The sequence below is a fragment of the Herpailurus yagouaroundi genome, unplaced genomic scaffold (genome assembly GCF_014898765.1).
Source record: "Herpailurus yagouaroundi ecotype Mexico unplaced genomic scaffold, PumYag 192, whole genome shotgun sequence".
NCBI classification, from domain to species: domain Eukaryota; kingdom Metazoa; phylum Chordata; class Mammalia; order Carnivora; family Felidae; genus Herpailurus; species Herpailurus yagouaroundi.
The window spans coordinates 22,894,724-22,911,297 of NW_024412423.1; the positions used below are offsets into that span (position 1 = coordinate 22,894,724).

Here is a 16,574-nt window from a genome sequence, read left to right on the forward strand (position 1 = left end):
ACAGGAGTGTGTCCTCATCCCGAGAGCACAGGGAGGCGCTTGATGCTTTTGCAAGATATTCTGGCTGCTCTGTAGACGCAGGTGATGGGACCCTCCCACTCCTGGAGCTCACCCAGGTAGTATAGCTAGTAGTTCTTTATACAACGTGAGGACAGCAAGCCCTACGAGTATGGCGACAGACCCCTTCTCAGTTGCAGAGTGGGGGTGGGCATGGGGCGATCGGGGGTTGGCTACCTAGAGAAATGACATTTCGGTCAAGTCCCAAAGAAGGAATAGGGGTCAGAGAAGCAAAGAAAGAAGGAAGGGCAGAGGGAATGGTGGGGCCAAAGCGTGGGGGTGGGAAGGACAAAGCCACGTGAAGTCACTGAGAGCTGGCCGGAGGGGTAGGAGCTCATCAAAGCTCAGAGAGGTAAGCTTTGGTTTGGCTCTCCATCTCATCTTGGGCTTCTACAAAAGCCTGAGGCCCTTTGAGGCAAGACTGGTGACACCGTGTGTGCCTCTTGCCTGCGGAGCATCCCAGAACCTTTAGGGAAACCTCCATCCTCTCCCATTCCCATAGGCCGCCGTGGCCGCCTCTGGGCTCAACACACTGCTTGAAGGTGATGGCCAGTTCACGCTGTTGGCCCCAACCAATGAGGCCTTCGAGAAGATCCCTGCTGAAACCTTGAACCGGATCCTGGGTGACCCAGAGGCCCTAAGAGGTGAGCACCCCTCGGCTCCTGCTGCCCCCTCACCGGAGCAGCAAGACTGAGCCTAAGGCCTGCTCTTGTCCAAGACAGACATGTGGCCTGATGTCCTGTCACAGGACAGACATGCCACCTGACATCCTGTCTCATTGCTCCCAGCTGGCTCCATCTCTGCCGAAGCCAGAGCAGAGCCATGGTTGGAGGGGCGAATACAGAATCCAGCCACCTTTGTCTAATGACACAGTTGGGCTGAGGAGCAAGGCAGAGTTGGAGGTCCAAAGCAGGCCCTGGCCAGACTCAGAAAGAGCTAAAGGCCTGAACGATCAAAACCAGAGCAGGGCATCCAAGCAGGCAGCAGCTTGGAGGTGTGGGGAGGAGATGGCAGGCCCTGGCATCCTGGAAATGAACCCATCGTGCTGACCCTTGAATTCTTCCTATGTCTGGCCAGGGGCCTCATGGATAATCAAAAATTACAATTAAATTCAGTTACGGTCAACTTCATAGCAGAGTCCCTCAGTGCTTCCTCAGTGGGTTGCTTAGCTAGGGGTACATTGATTATTGGAAGGACCATGCACGTGAGAGAAGGAAGGGGAGGGGAGGCCCGGCCCTCCCTGCCCCCTGCCACTGCCTCCTTCAGCTCCACGAGTGCTGAGCCGCTCCTGCTGACCGCGAATCTCCTGCAGAGAGGAGTTGGTCCCAGGTCCCCTGTGGACCCCAACCCCACTTAGTCATCCCAGCTATAATCCAGGGGTGGCATCATTTCTTTTGAATCTATTTAAACACACCTTTGAAATCTACAATCTACAATACCTACTGCATTTCAGACACCCTGTAAACGTAAAATGTTCTCCTTGCAGCCACGCAGGGACAGGCGAGGGCACATTTCTGAGAGCACAGATGGGGATCTGTTGTGTCCAGATGTTGTGGCGCCTCTGTGCCTGGCATGTGGCAGGAACTGGGGCCACACAAGGGAACATGGTACAGACTTGCCTTCAAGGAAGTTTAAGCCTAGCTGGACTTAAAGACAGGCCGTGGGTTCTGAAGACAGGCCGTGGTGACAGAGATGCCCCCACCCTCATGGGCACCTGCAGCCCGAGGCATCCCAAAGCTTCCTGGAGGAGCTGAGACTTGGGTCCGTCTCAGCACACTGAACTTGCCATTCAGAGCCATGCTTCCCGTAACACCTGTTTTGTGCAGAGCACATTTGCAACTTTGTAGATATCAGAATTCCTGATGAGAAGAAAAAGGCACTAATTTTTCCCTTTTGCACATCTGCCTTTTCCTGCTCAGTAACCCATTTGCTCTAAGCAAGAGCCCTCTGCACAGGGCTCTGGCTGGCGGGCTTGAAGGCGGAGGGACAGGAGTGCAGCCGGACAGGCTCTGTTGTTTCTAGTGGGTTGGCAGACAAGCGAGAGGCCCGGGCTGGCGTGCCTTGTTGGAAGACTGGCTTCCAGCCCTCGCCCTGCTCTCCCTCCAAGTGGCCCTAGTGGGTCACCCCACCCTGCCTTCAGTTTCCTTCCCTGAGAAGCTAAATCCCGAGGCCTCTTTCCCACAGCGACCCAGCTGTCCTTTCTCTCCCGCCGGCTGAAGGGCGTCAGCACTGGCTTTCAAGGCCCCCAACGCCCCTGCAGCAGCCCTGTGACTCTGCAGGTCCTCAGGGCTTCCTCCTGTCCGTGACTGTGCGGTTTTGGTTCTCACACTCGGCACAGATTGAGACGCGCCTCTGTGGCGAGAACATAAGACAAAGGGCCCTGAGTGGCCATCTGGGAACTTGTTTTGCGTGGCTGGGGTCATGCGCTCCCCCCCCCCCCCCACGGCCCCTTGCAGCTTCCTCAGGGCCCCCAACTTCTGCCCTGTCCCTGAAGGGCTCTTGGACAAGTAAATAAAGGATTCTATTTATGATTTATGGGTGGGGTGAATGCAGTGGCAAAGACCGTGTCTTTTTGGTCACTATCCCCAGCCCCTAAGCAAGGTCCTGGCAACTAGGAGACCCTTGGGTAAAATGAACAAAAACAGATAAAATGAGCAAATACTCCCAGAATTCTCATTTGCTGTAGTTTCCATCTTTGCCTCCCACATTTTACATTTTCTAAAGGTCTGTTGATAAAAAGTCCCAGGGTGAACTCACTTTAAGGTTCAGGTACTAGTAAGAGAATTCCCCTTAGATTCAGGTACAAATGAGCCAGTCATTAACACATGTTGGGCATTCACTGTTGCCCAGCACCGTGCTGGGTACTTCACGTTCAGGGCTCACACCGCCCCCAGGAGAGGAATGCCAAATCATCTCCCTTGAGGAGGAAACTGAGGCTCACAGAGGTTCAGTGACTTGTCTGGGGCCCCAACCGCTGGTGAGTGGCCGAGCTGGGATTCAGACTCAGGCAGTCTGCCCGCGGAGCTGGGCTCGACTCGGGGCAGCAGCAGGAGCAGGGGAGGACCCGGGCTTGTGTGGTGCCCCAGCCTCATCTGAAGGGTAGCGTCAGAGAGAACAGAATCGGTACAGCCATGGAGGCTGCGTGCTGGCCTCTGATATCAGCCTGGATCCAGCACCGACTCAACCTGTGTCCTGTTCGACCCCCAGACCTGCTGAACAACCACATCCTGAAGTCAGCCATGTGTGCCGAAGCCATCGTCGCAGGGATGTCCGTGGAGACCCTGGAGGGCACTACGCTGGAGGTGGGCTGCAGCGGTGACATGCTCACCATCAACGGGAAGGCCATCATCTCCAACAAAGACATCCTGGCCACCAATGGTGTGATCCACTACATCGATGAGCTGCTCATCCCAGACTCAGGTGAGCCAGGCCTCCTAGGCTATGGCCCTTCCAGGCCTCCTGTCCCCTTTGGCATCCAGGGTGGAGACACTTGGGGAATGTAGGGATCTGGGGGAGCCATTTCCTTGCCTGCACGCAGCTCACAGCCTCTCAGGAGAAAGGGCCTGGGCCCCTGTTGGGTTGCAGCCGGGACTGAAGCATCTTGAGCTGCCGGCCTAGGAGTCCAGGCGTTTCCTTGGAGGCAGTGGAGGAAGCTCAAGGGAGGTTGGAGGGAGCTGGGGAGGGAGCCGCTCGATCACAGAAGAAGCCTTTCAGAAGATCTGCCTGCACAGAAGGCCATTTGCTGACCTCAGAGCATGTGCCTTCTCAATGATGCCCAAGCATCCCAGAGTCGCTGACCCTGGGAGAAATGACTGAATGGACTTTGGCTTGGGTTTCATTCAGCATGCTAGCTAGCCCCATTCTGGACTTCGAGGGAGGTCGGTTGCTCAGGAGTGAAGCAATTTCACAGGAAAGAAACCAAACCAGAAGAAGACTTTGTACGGGTGTGGTTGCTGGCATTATCTACTGCTCAGAAGCCATGACACGGATGGTGCTGCCCTGCTGCAGGCATTAGCTGGTGCCCTGACCAAGGGTGGGGACAGAGGCCAGCCCCTGCTCGCCTGCACCTCCCCTCACTCCCCTGCCCAGTGAGACCTGGGCGACCAGTGCCCTGATGACACGAGCCCGCTGCGCCCCAGCAGTGCCGAGAGGGCTGTTGACTCGCGGGATGACATTCCTGCTGGTGTGTGTCACGCTCTGGGGTGGACGGATGATAAATGAAAACAGCACTTCTAACTTTTGAACCTACGTTCTCCTTCCTTGCAGCCAAGACGCTGTTTGAGTTGGCTGCAGAGTCGGACGTTTCCACAGCTGTTGACCTTTTCAGACAAGCTGGCCTCGGCACTCATCTCTCCGGAAATGAGCGGGTGACCCTCCTGGCCCCCCTGAATTCCGTGTTCAAAGGTAACATGGCGACAGCAGCCCCAGGAGTTTGTCTCTGGGGTAGCTGGCCCCCCCCCCCCCCAGCACCACCACTGTCACCTCTTGCAGCCTCCTCCCTGATTGCCAGCACCCTGCAGAATGTTAGCACTCCCACCCAGCTCAACAGAAACCTCGGAGGCTCTGGCACATCATTTGGCAGAGCAGAGAATGCATTTTGGGGATCTGGTCCCCAGAATTCAAAAGTTCACATCTGGCCGGAGAGCAGAGCACTCTCATGCCTTTTTATGTACAGAATCAATCGCCCATGTGATCATCAGAAGGTCAGAGTGAGGATACAGCTGAGCTGTGGTCATGGGGAAGGCGGAGGAGGGGGCCAAATGGTGTCCATGCCTTCCCCTCCCTCCACGGGCAAATCTCCAAACACCCTCGATTATCTAGAGCTTTTTGTTTGGTTAATTTGCAGAAGATGGCAGATGTTAAGGAATTTGGCAGCCTTACTGCATTTCTCAATCTCCCGTTTCCAAACTTCAGGAGGGTTGGCCTTCTCACTACATTTGTCTCTCATTCTCTTCCTTTCTGGAGCCTGCCTCTGGACCTACGCACACCTTCCCTTACAGATGGAACCCCTAACATTGATGCGCGCACAAAGAATTTGCTTCTCAATCACTTGATTAAAGAGCAGCTGGCCTCCAAGTATCTGTACCATGGACAGACCCTCAACACTCTAGGTGGCAAAAAACTGAGAGTTTTTGTTTATCGCAATGTAAGTTCTGGTTCCCCAATAGTCCTCTTTCTTTGTCTCAGGTCTAAGAAATGGAAGCTGTATTAGTGGTAAAAGAACATATAGGTCTATGTCTATGTCTATGTATGTGTGTATATACGTATATATTGTATATGTATGTGTGTATATATATACATACCTATTATATGTGTGTGTATATATATATACACATAAAATCTCAATAAACAGAAGCTTGCCTGAGTTTGTGTGTGTATATATATATATATATATATATATATATACTGATTTCTAATAAGGAAGGAAGGAATTTCTGGAAAGTATCTTATTTGAAAGGATCAAAATGGGAAACTGTAGAAGGATTAGAATCTCTTTTGCTGGCGGCCTTTGGGAATAAACCACACAGAGGTCTCAGCTGTCTGGGTAGGCAGCCGTCAGCCTTAAGCTCAGAGTGATGAACAGGGGAGGAGGAATGGAGGTTTTAAATCCTTGGCTTATGTGAACAGAAGCCCCCTTAACTGAATGAGCACAGCCCTTCCTGGTCCAAAAGGCTCTTTTCTCTCTTCTCCAGTCTCTTTTCTGTCTTCAAACCCAACAAAATATCAAACAGGAAGCACACCACAATGCAGTCCTTCCTTGGAACCATCCAGTACCATTGACTAAAGATGGTTGTCATCTGTTACATAGATGAGTCAATAGACCCGATCTATGGATTTGACCACTGTTGATGGACACCACGTGTGATGGGATATTCTCATTAGGGGACCTCTCTATATCTTTATTGGGGCCCAATAGCCATTTTTCCTCAACACAGTTTTTATTTTTATTTTTTCTCTTCTGGAGAAAATGCAACATTTTATCCTAGTCTTAATGACCCACACCAGTGTATATCCATTGATCTTTGCGGATGAAGCCATCGGCAGGCCCATGTCCTGACCAAATTGTGAGGCCCCCATGTGGGAGGATAACGTGCCCTTTCTCTGCTCCTCTTTTGCACAGAGCCTGTGCATCGAGAACAGCTGCATTGCTGCCCATGACAAGAGGGGCAGGTATGGGACACTCTTCACCATGGACCGAATGCTAACCCCCCCAATGGGGACCGTCATGGATGTCCTAAAGGGGGACAATCGCTTCAGGTAACCAGCTTCTCCCAAGTGGTCATGCTGGGGCAGGACGTTGGGTCTCAGCTATCTGTCAAGCTCCCCACTTCCTCGGGGATTCAGTTAACGCTGACGGTGCACTGGTCACCTTCCAGGCTGGGGATCTGGGAAGGGTGAAGGTCAGACTGGAAGCTTATGTTGATAAAAAGGGTTATTTCTGGGAATGTGATCCTCACATCCTTGGGAACGGGGAGGGGGTGACATTTTTATACTGAAGTCCGAGGAAGACATCATATTCTCTTTTTAACGTCCCAGGTAAGTGGAGAGCACCTGGTTTTGAGTGTGGGATGAATGTCGCTCTGAACGATATCCACTCATGGCGCCCGGAGACTCCCAGCTGCTCCTTCTCAGGCTCCCTGTGTTGCTTTGCTTTCTTGCTCCTGTCTCTCCTTTTCTGACTTGTTCACTTACCACAGGGTGCTCTGACACCGGAGTCTGGGAGACTAGCCAGGCACTCCCCTGAATCGTATCCCCAGGGCCTGGTGGCTCGGCCAGTCTGTGGGTTGGCCATGCTGCCAGCCTCTCCCTTCCTCCTTCCCTCTCTGGCCTCTGACTTCCGGCCATTTGACTGAGCTTAGCATTTATGGAGAGAAGATGCAGACTGGAATCTTCCCTCTTTGTGTACGAGAGCCGGGAGTGAAAACCAGCCAGGGGTGTGAATTCCAGTGCTGGGCCCCACCTACCCACAGTGGGGAGGAATCTGGGAAAGTGACCGCCCCTCTCCCCACCACAGGCAGGTGACATTTTCTCTGCTGTCTCCACAGCATGCTGGTGGCCGCCATCCAGTCTGCAGGGCTGACAGAGATGCTCAACAGGGAAGGTGTCTACACGGTCTTTGCTCCTACAAATGAAGCCTTCCAGGCCATGCCACCGGGAGAGCGCAACAAACTCCTGGGTAAAGACCAACTGAAGTACATTTTCCATGGTTTCTCAAGTGACCGTATCGGTCAGGGGACCTGCAGGAAACAGGTGGCACGTTACAGAGGGTTTCACTGGAAGGAACTTAGTGAGGAGACTGTTTGTAAAACTATGGGCAGGAGGAAGGGACCAGCAAAGGGTGATGACACCCAGGCCTGGGGTTGGGGGTGATGACATCCAGGCCTGGGGGTGGAGGAGGGGACAGGGAGAACCAGAGCTTCAGAGGAGGGACACAGGACAGCAGCCAGAGCCACACGCAGCTGCTGGCAGAACCAGGGCAGGGGGGCCAGGACTACCTTAGCCTCGTTCTCTTCCCGCATGCCCGTTGCCGTGGGCCTCCTATCAGCTGTGAGTTGGGGGGGACACGGGGCAAGGGAGCCTGGACAATGTGCTTCACAGCCATCAGCCTCCCTGGGAACCATACAAGGCAGAGAAGAGTGGAAAGGCATTGAGTGGGTAACAGCCAGCCTGGTCACTGAGACATGTCAGCCACTGAGGACAGCGATAATGAAGCCATTTACCTTCATGAGACGTCCCTCGGGATAAAAGCTTTACCAACAAGCTATTCCTGGCCCTGAGAAATTTAGTTGAGGATGTTTCAGAGGTGATCCTCGCAGTTCAGAGCTTGGGCTCTGGGATTAACTCAAAGCTGCTTCCCATCCTGGCTCGGACATTCACCAGCTGAGTGACCTCTAGCAAGTTGCTTAACCTCTCTGAGCTTCAGTTTTCCCATTAGAAAAATGAGAGCACCTTGCTGTGTGTTGTGCAGAATAAATGTGCTGCTGGGCGCTGGGCACGCGTCCTCCCTCGGTAATGGCTACGATGAGGAGGGGGTGGGGTGGGGGTGCAGTGTTGAGCTTGCCCTTGACACACACACCTCACAAAAAGGTGAGCCTCGGGGGGGGGGGGGGGAGAGGGAGGAGGAAGAGGAGGAAGGACCTTGGCCAGACCTTGGGGACCACATCATAGACACCTTCCTTCCTGCTCTGGAGCAGGAGAATAGGAAATTCAGGTTGCAGGCAGCCCCGAGCTGAACTTGTGTTCTGTTTAAGATTCTTTATTGCCTGGTAAACGCCTGTCTCTTTGATGCTGACGTATGTTCCCGAGAAGAGGGGAGAAGTTCCTTCTGAACATAAACTTGTTCCATCCTCTCTGTGTCCGGCAGGACTGCAATATTCCCCAGTGGCCTCGGTCCTGCTCGGCCTCCCTCGCGTGTTCGGTCGTGCAGGAGCAGGGACGGGGTGGGATGTTGGTGTGCCCAAGGCTGCCCACACACACCTTCCGCCAGGTCCGTGGGCAGGAATAGCCCCCAGCCCTCCTGGGAGACAGAGACGGAAGGCCGTCCAGGTGTAAGAGGTCAATCCAGGTGTTAAATGTCTCGGAAGAAAGAAGCCTCTCGCACCCCCGGGGGCCGGCTGGGCGCAGCAGCTCCCGGCAGTATTTTCGTGGAATGGGAATCCGTGGCAGCCAGGCTGTGGGTGTTTGGAAATTACTTGGTACCTGGTGTCTCCATCCCACGGGCACTGATGTGGATTTGTCAGTAACCAAGTGAACTCTCCAAGATGCTTTAAAACTTCCCCCGTTCTCAGTTTCGAGATGCTGGAAATAGCCATCCACAGGCCCTGGGGAAATCTAGCCACTGGGCTGGGACTGTGAGTGTCGGGGCGGCCGTGATGGAGAGGAGAGGGCAGCTGGCGGCTTCAGGCATTGCCTCCCACACTTAATTTGGAAAATGCCTGTGCACCTTTATGAGCAATCGGATGCTCTCCCCAGTTGGTGGAGGAGCTGATGTGGGCTGGAAGGAATGTTGAGACGTGACGGGAGGGGCGCCGTGGAGGGAATGCCCCCCTCAGCCCTGACCTCATCGGCTCCTCAGCACCCCCGCACACTGCAGCTGTTGACTCTTTTAAGTTCTCCCTTCAGGAAACAGCGGCCGCAGAATATGCATTTGAGGGCAGAACGTGTAAATATTTCACTACTGTGTTATAACCATCGGGAGCCATGCTGATGATGAAATGTCCCAGATGCCGGGGCTGGAAAGGTTCCTAGCTTTCCAAGCAAATATTTAGCTCATGGAAAAATGAGCCATACTCATAGAGGAGTATGGATTAACTCCTTCTCGGCATCACAGAGAGCTGTCGCTTAGCCCATCAGCCCCCTGACTGCCGAGGCAGATGCAGGGCCGCAGACGTGGGCCTTTTTCCCCTGAGCCTTAGGCAGGTTGGGGGGGGGGGGGGGGGGGTCCGAGGGGTGAGCACACGGCAGGTGCTCAAGGAGTGCTCGTTACCTGTTCAGGGAGTTCTCCATCTCGGGCTTCACCACTCGCATCCCCTCTGGGCCCTCCTTGACCACGCCAGTGACCAGCCTTGGAATGAACTCTGCTCTCCCTTCTTTCCCATGAACCTGCAGGCAATGCTAAAGAGCTTGCCAACATCCTGAAATACCACATTGGCGATGAGATCCTGGTCAGCGGAGGCATCGGATCCCTGGTGCGGCTGAAGTCTCTCCAGGGGGACAAGCTGGAAGTCAGCTCAGTGAGTGTGTTTCAGAACCAAACAGCCGGCCGGGCACCGTCACTGGGGTTCCAGGGCTTCTCTTGCCCCTGGGCCAGCCTTAGACACACACACAGTCTTGAAGATGCACCTTGAATCTCTGAGTGCATTCTGTCCAAAGAAAGAAAAGAGAAAAGGGTTTTCAGGGAAATGAGGCGAGACTGTGGCGGCCCACAAATAAGAACTCGTGGATTTGCTCAGGAATCAAGCATCCGACTGGCCTCTGGGAGAGAACATTAGATCTTCCTCCCCTTAAAGAGACGATAGGCAATTACTTACGCGTCTTGAGGGATCAGTCCCCCCGGCCCCTTCCCGCCCCATCCCTTCCAGTCTGGGGCTCACTGAGCTGTACCACGTGCCAGACCATCCCAAGAGCCCTTTCCTTCAGATGCTTGGTCTGCAAGCTTTCCCTTGCTCTGCACTTTGATAACACACATTCCGCTCTGAAGCTGCCTCAGGGGGTTCTTACCTTGAAGAGAGAGAACAGATAGCTGGCCCCGCTCCGTGAAGCTGCCCGTGGCCTCCCTGGCTGCACCTGGCAAGGTCACTGGGCTTCCCCATGGAGGGACCGCTCTTCCAGTATGTGGCTGGCTCGGCCTCTGCTGCCTGCTCCTCTCTCCCGACCTTCCGCCATCCCTTTGCATATCACTTTCCCCATGAGGAAGCATGGCGAGGGGTAGGAATGTGATGAGTAGTTGACTTCTGCAGGTCACCTGAGAATCTCCCAGCTCCTCGTTTGGGGTGTTGGGATGCCGTCACAGGCTTCTGTTCTTCCTTCCCCCTTGGGATGACACCTGAGGTTCAGGAAGGACAGAGAGAGACACCCGGGTGCTCTTTCTATGGGAGAGGTAAGGCACTGAGGATGAGTGGAAGGAAGGAGCCCTGCACCAGAACTGGAGGCCCAGCTTCTGTTCCCAGCCATCCCACCCGCTTAGCTTAAAGGAGGCACCTGGCCTCTCTTGAATCTCTGTTTCTCTTCTGCTAAGTGAGACGATGACATCTGTGTCTTTACCACATGTCACTGTGAGGACCAAGTGACTAGCACGGAAGGGTGTTTTGTAAATTACACCGGGCTGAGGCACACAAGGGATCAGAAAGAGTCCGCCCGACTGAAGGTGTGGCTGGCAGGGACCGTTCCATTCACCAGGTGTCCCTCACACTTAGCACAGGCTCTGGCATCCAGAACTGCTCAGTGAGCACTTGCTGAAAGTATGGTACCTACGGTCTATGTTCAACAGTGGTCTCTTTTTCTCCCAGAAAAACAATGTAGTGAATGTCAATAAGGAGCCTGTTGCTGAAGCTGACATCATGGCCACAAATGGCGTGGTCTATGCCATCTCTAGTGTCCTGCAGCCTCCAGGTAAGGCCCTCAAGTATCCCATGGCCCCGCAGTCTGCGGCTGATTCTTCTCCACACAGCAGCTGGTACTCGACAGGAAAACTGTTCAAAGCAAAGATTAGTGTGCAACGTGCCCACAGAGGGTCCGTGGCCAGCATCGCTGTGGCTGATCCAAAAGTGAATTAGGCACTGTTGGTTTCAAACGCGCTACCCCAGAAACTCAAGCCAGATTTCTTTTTGTTGAATTGCCTGGCTGTCTTCGCCCCACTCAGACACAGACACAGACGCGGCTTTCTCACACGTGGATGCTGGGAACGTGGTTCCAAGCACGCTTCTTACATCTCGCCTCATGGGAGCTCTCTTTACCTCCAGCAAAGTTGAACTTGAGTCCAGCCTCTGTCTGCACTGTGCATTCACCTTTCTTGGAGCTCTCTCCCCATGGGCCAGATTCCATCCACTGTCAGTTATGAAAAATTTTAAAGGAAAAATTCATTGGCGAATGTGAGGCAGGAAACCCAACAGTGCCCCTCAGTCACGGTCGCTATGAATGCCGTGCTAATAGTTTTGCTCTCACCAAAGTTGCCTTTTCTTTCATCGCCAGCCATCAGACCTCAGGAACGAGGGGATGAACTTGCAGACTCTGCACTTGAAATCTTCAAACAGGCGTCTGCATATTCCAGGGTAAGACGCGGCTAGGTTTGCCTGTGGCCTCAGCACCCTTGGTGCCTCTGCTTGGGCCCCTGGTGGGGGAGGGCCCTCTGGGTCCCTGTCTTCCTTGGCTGCCCTCCCAGGGCTCCCGTGAAACTTCTCCTCACTCCCATTCAGGAATCCTTAGCACTGGCCTGTGTGGAGTTCAGAGAAAAGAACCCAGGCAGCCCCTGTATCCTTTGTGGGCCAAGACCCAGGCCTATAAACCAAGGCCTCTGAACCTCATTCTATGGGGAAGCCCATAGAATGCTGGTGAAAACAGATAAAGCTCTAGAATCCATCTACCCAACTAGGGCAACCCATCCCGAATCAGCCTTACAGTGTGGCCTCTAAGTCACCCTCTGGTTTCCATGATGTGGCCCATCTTGGGTGATGCTGGGGCTCTTCAGGGTAGTGGTGAGGATTCTGGATACAGGGCAAGTGTATGTGTGAAACCTCCCTTCCTTGCTCCAGCTTCCCTTTCCTCGCAGAGCCTCTGTGATTCTTCCTGGGCTTCTGTTCCTGCTCCCCAGCTTGCCCAGGGCCTCCTAGAAGCCCCACTCAGGCTCCTTTGCTGCTTCGAGTGAGGTGGAGCCCCTTGGGAATATGGGCACCTTACAGAAGACAAGAGGGTGCGGCTGGAGGTGGTTCTTACCCCAGAGACCCACCCAGAGCTGGAATACGTCCTCTGCTTTTGGACAGAGAGGTCTCCTCAGTGCCCCTTGAGAAGGGTTCTTGGCTCTGAGCTTCTACTCCTCAGGGCCATCCCCTGTGCCGTCCCAGCTCCCCTAGGCTTTGGTCTCTGTGGAAGTCAGGTTTTGTGGTCTCCCAGGAATATCCACCCCAGACTCTAGTTGGTTGGGGCTTACACTTCACTTGGGGCTGCTGAGACTGACTGAGGGGCTCCCTGGGGCCCAGCGGCTACACATTCCCATTCCTCTCCCTGGCATTTTTTGTGAGTAGTGTGGCAGGGGGCAAAACCATCGCTGTGAACACATGCAGGGACAGCCTTCACTGGAAAACTTGACACTTTGTGCGTTTTTTTGTTTGTTTGTTTTTTTAGGCCGCCCGGACCTCTGTGAAACTAGGTAAGTCTGGCCTGGATTTGAAGTCCTTGTATACTAACTAGTTTGGGCCTTTCCCCCAAGCAGGCCCAAACATGCCATCTGCTGTATATATAGATAAGAACGTCATGGTGCAATAAAACCAGCCTGGCCTTTGGGGTCAGACGCAGAACACCCACTTCCCTTCTCCATATGATGGAGATAATAAGAGTACCAACATTTTAGGCTTGCTGCGAGTTTTTGGCTTTGGGAACCCAGCTGGCAGACGGAGAAAATCCCAGTTCAGAACATTGTTGAGTGAGACAGCAAGGCTCACCAACCAAAAAGCACCCGGGATGTGCGGGAGAGAGTGGCGGAAGGGGCCGCCGGCCATGCGCTTGTGACTCTGACGGTGTCTTGACAGACAGGGGCAGTTTGCACATCTCACCTTGAAACTTGTCTCTTCCAGCTCCTGTCTATCAGCGGCTATTAGAGAGGATGAAGCATTAGTGCAGAAGATGTAGGAAGAACGCACTTCGGCAGCTCCCTGCCACTTTCTCTGAGTTTACCAAAGAGACTGAATGTTTTTGAAACCAAATATCACACACACTTCAGTGCATCTGGGCGGCACCATAATGAGATCTGAGCCCTGGGTGGGTGGAGGGAGGAGAGAAAGAGATGTGCTTTAAATTGTTTTCCCCCCACACGCGGCTGGTAACCTACTCCATGCAGAGACCTGGATGTCACTGCCTGAGAGTTGCTTCCAAAAAGGCCCTGTCCCAAACGTGGAATTTCCTGCCCATGCCAAGTGCTCTGGAAAAGGGAGCTGAGGTTTTGTGGAGCTCACAAGACACGAATCACACGCTCCAGCATCCTGGTGGGGGGGGGGGGGGGTCGCCCCGGCGTGGTCTCTGTAAAGCTCTTTAGCAACTGGAGAAATGGCATCATTATAAGCTATGAGATGGAACTGCTCTGTCCAGCGCGTCTCGTGCCTGCACGTGGTTTGGACACTTCTTTGTGGCCCTGTCCAGGTAGGAAAGAGAGGGCAGGTGGAACACGCAGAGCCCAGGATTTCCCAGGTGTGGCAGAGCCATCGTGTGTTGGTGAAAATAAAACCAAAGGAACATGTGCCTGTGTGGACGGGACCTGTGTGCTGGTCTGGGTATTCACGAGGGATAGGTTCCTGTTTCTCGCGGTTCGCGGGTCCTTCTTACCGGGGCTCCACCCGCAAGCAGCTGCAGTGGCCCTGAAAGGAGCGCTGAGGGGACCGTTTGTGGGCCGTGCTGAGTCTTTGCTGAACTTTTTTCCTTTTCAGTCTCCACAGGCCCTGGGGGGCTGAATCCTCAGTCTTCGCTTTCCTCCCCAAGTGCCCATCTCCCTTGCAGCCTCGTGAGCCCCGCCTTCGGGTTGGACTTTTGAATGCTCAGCGTTCTGCCCTGTGAAGAACTTACAGGCACAGTCCCATTATACAGATGAGGAGACCAAGGTTCCGGAAAGGGAGAGCCACTGGCAACACAGAAAATAGCTGAGTTGGGACTGCCTCCCAAGCCTTCTGCCTCCCAGAGACGAGGCAGGGGAGCCGTTCAAGGTTTTCTAGACCCAGACCCCCTGTGCGGACCCACACACAAATTCCTGCCCCTGCTCCTTTTGTCTTCTCCATTTTGAAATATCCTCAGCACACATAGGCTAGTGCAACCGGGGCGTCACCACTCCCTGCCTATGTGGCCTTCACCTCTCAGGGCCTCTGTTTCATCATCTGTACCAGGGGGATGACCGTATCATCTCCTTCCTGGGTCCATCATGAGGAAGAGATGAGATGATCCTGGTAAAACGCTTAGCACAGCATCAGGTATCCTTACTCCCGTCCTGGTGCCGGGGATTGCTCAGGATCAGTGCAGCTGAGAGCCCTTCTCTGGTTCTGTCTCGAAGGCAGCCCACTTACTCGGAGCAGGGGATCAGTGCTGCCTCCCACACTCTGCCAGGGCTGTCTGGCTCCAGCAGGCAGAGCTCATTCCACTTCCAGGACCCCGAGACCCAAGGACGGTGCGTCCGTAGAGCCACTGCTGGCAATAGAGCCCCTGCCCCACAGCCTGGGGAAAGACATACGTTACCTCTCACACCTTAAGGTCACTCATCCATCGCCCCGAGGCGCTTCTCAGTGGCTCCACAAGTAGCTGTGTTAGGCTCTGTTTTCATGAAGCTTCCCTGCTCCTGGGGAAGCGAATTGTGAATCTGCTAGTGGCACTACCCCCTGAGCTTCTGTGACAGATGACGGAGAATCTGAGGAAGTAGGGGTGGAGGAAGGGATGCCAGGGAGCTCCCGGAAGTGGGAGGAGTGAGAGCAGGTTCAGGAGCTAGCCTGGGGGCGAAGGGCTCTCGGGGAGAGGGTGCCCTGAAAGGTGACATCTAGCCCCTTCTGCGGGCTGGTGCTGTTCCCACAGCTCTGCCCTGCTCACCTGCCCCCAGGGGCTGCTGGTGATGGCTAGCTCTTGCGGAACATGCTGCAGCCATACCTCACTTAAGCACCCGAAATGCACACCCCAGAGCTTCCAAGAAAACACCAGAACCAAAGAAGTGGTTGGTGTAACTTTTAAAGATCCCAACACAAGTTCCTTAAAAATGCCCTGTGTCCCTGCGATCCCTGCCCTGCCTCCACCCCAGCCTCCCCAACTAGGGGCTCCATTCTTTCAGCTGCCTGTGTCCTCCTTGTGACTGAGCATCACACACAGCCTGGCCCTGCCTTCCCCTCCTGGGCAAAGAGGGTCAAGCTCCCTTTTTTGGGTCCTCAACAACCCGACCCCCGCCTGTGTTTTTCCTGGAGACCCTGGCTAAACATTCGGTGCTCCCATCTGGGAATGGATGCCCAGGGCTGGGGGAGCGGCCCCTGGATGTTTGGCGGGGTGGGCGACTGCTGGAGGGAGGTGTGTGCCTGCCCTGTGTCCCCTTCCAACAGAAGGCCAGAGGCAGCCCAAGCCTGGGCCGGCCCTGACCACTGAGCCCCAATGAAGAAAAGGAAGGAGAGGGAGAAGGAAAGGGCTCCGCTTGGCTCCCTTCTCTCTCTGCTTCAGCCACTGGGTGGCTGCCAATGCCTCCGGGGTAGAGAGGACCACAGAGACCCTGAGCAGGGCCGTGCCTTTCCCACACAGGGCCGCCTGGCTCTGGGGCCAGAGGAGGGAACCCTGCACTGGGCCATGCACTAAATGCCTTATCTTTCCTAGTCTTTACAGTCTTATAAAATAAGCATGTATGAGTAGTTTTCATTTTACTGCTGTGGAAATGGGAGCTTAAAGAGGACGTCTGCCAGATGGCAGACCGGGCAGAGGCTGGAACATAAACCTGGCCCACGTGGCTCCAGACCGCACCCTCTCAAGCACTCTGCCCTCTCGGCCCCACTCACACCGGGGTGTCTGGCCAAGTAGGACATGGTTCTGGGGGGCTGGAAAGGGTGTGACGCCCCCACCCCTTCTGAGAAGCCCCAGAAAGCCTGGTCTCTGTTTGCACAACTTAGACCGTAGCTTGTTTCTGTGCTGCTGGTGGCCAGGAGGGGGTCAGCAACAGCTGCGGGTGCCCGGGCCACAGGGATGTCAGGAAAGAAGAGAGGAAGGGGATTTCGCATGCAGGGAAAATGCCTTTGTGCTTGAAGCCATATTCAGTGTCATGGTCTGAGAGGAGCTGCCCGGAATACTGTGCTCAGAAA

At 54.4% G+C, this 16,574-nt stretch overlaps 1 protein-coding gene across 2 annotated transcripts in view; it reads left to right on the forward strand.

Annotated features, from left to right (window-relative positions):
- The window catches only part of TGFBI (transforming growth factor beta induced), a 33,086-nt gene extending 19,080 nt beyond the window's left edge, over positions 1–14,006 (forward strand). The window contains exons 7-17 of one of the 2 annotated variants that reach the window (XM_040444537.1): positions 560–701; positions 3,265–3,477; positions 4,324–4,461; positions 5,058–5,203; positions 6,179–6,315; positions 7,104–7,234; positions 9,667–9,791; positions 11,067–11,169; positions 11,749–11,828; positions 12,898–12,922; positions 13,347–14,006. In XM_040444537.1, the coding sequence (XP_040300471.1) occupies positions 560–701; positions 3,265–3,477; positions 4,324–4,461; positions 5,058–5,203; positions 6,179–6,315; positions 7,104–7,234; positions 9,667–9,791; positions 11,067–11,169; positions 11,749–11,828; positions 12,898–12,922; positions 13,347–13,387 (1,281 nt within the window). In that variant the 3' untranslated portion in view covers positions 13,388–14,006. Of the gene's footprint in view, positions 1–559; positions 702–3,264; positions 3,478–4,323; positions 4,462–5,057; positions 5,204–6,178; positions 6,316–7,103; positions 7,235–9,666; positions 9,796–11,066; positions 11,170–11,748; positions 11,829–12,897; positions 12,923–13,346 lie in introns of those variants that run through there. The other variant, XR_005781349.1, reaches the window with a different exon arrangement.
- The last annotated feature ends 2,568 nt before the right edge of the window (positions 14,007–16,574 follow it).